This window comes from Myotis lucifugus, unplaced genomic scaffold (assembly GCF_000147115.1).
Source record: "Myotis lucifugus unplaced genomic scaffold, Myoluc2.0 scaffold_1590, whole genome shotgun sequence".
NCBI classification, from domain to species: domain Eukaryota; kingdom Metazoa; phylum Chordata; class Mammalia; order Chiroptera; family Vespertilionidae; genus Myotis; species Myotis lucifugus.
Genome location: NW_005872638.1, coordinates 41,868 through 43,635, shown reverse-complemented (window position 1 = coordinate 43,635; position 1,768 = coordinate 41,868). Strand labels below are relative to the sequence as shown.

General features: G+C 59.6%; 1 protein-coding gene across 1 annotated transcript in view; it reads right to left on the bottom strand.

Moving 5' to 3' along the window:
• Positions 1–89: 89 nt before the first annotated feature.
• Positions 90–1,768, bottom strand: part of DLG4 (discs large MAGUK scaffold protein 4) — a 27,709-nt gene continuing 26,030 nt past the window's right edge. The window contains 1 exon segment of the mRNA XM_023748625.1: positions 90–295. Coding sequence (XP_023604393.1) covers positions 90–295 — 206 coding nt within the window.

Genomic DNA, 1,768 nt, shown 5'->3' with positions numbered 1-1,768 from the left:
CATCTCACCGAGAAGGCGGAATGTGGTTCACGACCATCTCTTGGCACCCGGGGTGCAATGTGCAAAGCTAGCAAGGAGGGACTCGGTGGCTACTCTAAGAAGGAAGGGAGAAGTGCTCCCAGGTGGGGAAGCCAGGGCATGAGATCCCCGAAGGGGAAGGCGCTGGTGGTTTCGGGAAGGGTGTTCGGGGTGGGAGACTCGTCGGACAGCGGGGAGCGGGGGGAGCGGGCCCGGGGGCGGTGGGGGGCGGGGAGCCTGAAGGCCACCGTCAGGTCTGAGTTCACCTTCCTCGCGTCTGGAAAGCAGCTTAATGCTCATCTCAGAGTTATCACCAACGTTAGGGGAGAACATGAGCGAGAAGCCGCGTCGGACACACAGGTGCTGAGCACACCCTGTTTTCATTCTTATCATCAGGAGCAGCACCGCCAACAGCTGAGTTCCATCTCCTTCTGCGGGAGGAGGTGGGGTCAGCCCAGCAGATCTCTGGCCCCACATCCCAGAGGGTGGTTAGCACCTTCCCTGGAGCAGAGCCGGGCCCTGGGTGTCGTCTGAGTTGTGAAGGCTCCCTGGGCTCTGCCCTCCCTCTGCCCTGGCCCGCCCTCAGCGCTCTGAGAAGCTCGTGTTTGGAGGGGGCCTGCCTTGCTCTTGCCGAGGACCCTCGCTCCTCTTGGCACCCGCAGACCTCAAGGAGACGGGGAGGGACAGATGGGCAGAGGGGAAAGGGAGGCTCCGTGCTGGCTTCCCACAGAGGGTGCCCTGTGGTGCCCCAAACCTAGGAGAGGCTGCGCAGGGCGCGGGCGGCACTGAAGCAGGAGATGCTGGAGGAGGTACCTCGGGCTGGAGCCTCAGGGCCAGGACCAGCAGCACGGGGAGAGGGGGCCCAGGGCTGCAGGAAGAGAGGACCACGCACACACGTCTAAACAGGAGCCCGAACAACCCACCCCAGGGCTTCAACATCCGCTCCCTGCAGCCTGCAGTGCCTGGGGCCTCCCCCTGCGGCTCTCCCCTCCCCTCCCCTCGCCTCCTCCACTGCCTCCATCCCAGGCACCCCCCTCTTCTCAGTCCTGGGGCGGCCAGGGTTCTGTGACCCAGGGCCCTCTCTGCTCCTCTTTCCTACTCGACTTTTAGAAAAATTTAAAACTCCAAATGTTTCCAGGTTTTTTTAACTTTCAAGTTTGCCCGGTAACTGCGACTAGAACTTGAAGCCAGTGGCAGTAATGACTCCGTGTTCGCCCTGACCGGTTTGGCTCGGTGATAGAGCCTCGGCCTGAGGACCGAGGGGTCTCGGGTTCCATTCCTGCCAAGAGCACATCCCTGGGCTGCAGGTGCCCCAGTCCCAGTGTGGGGGGGAGGCAACCAATTGCTGCGTCTCTCTCATGTCGAGGCTTCTCTCTCCCTCCCTCCCTTCCTTCCACTTTCTCTAAAAATCCCTGGAAAAAATATCCTTGGGTGAGAATTTTTTTAAAAAATTATGATTACCGTTTCCAGGAAGGGTGCCTAAGGCTACACGGGTTGTCCCCTTTATTCCTCACGAGTCCTGGGAGGAGGGTAGTTATTACTCCCATTTCACAGCTGGGGAAAATGAGGCTCCGAATGAAGTTGGGTTTACACAGCAACACCGCACCTCTTCCTGCCCCACAACCACCTGGCACTGGCTCTCTGCTGCCCCCTACCGGACCTTCTCCACCAGCATAGAGGGGGGACGCAGTTGCTCCCTTCTCACAGCTCCAACAGGACTTCCTATGGCACTATTTTATTTTATTTTTAT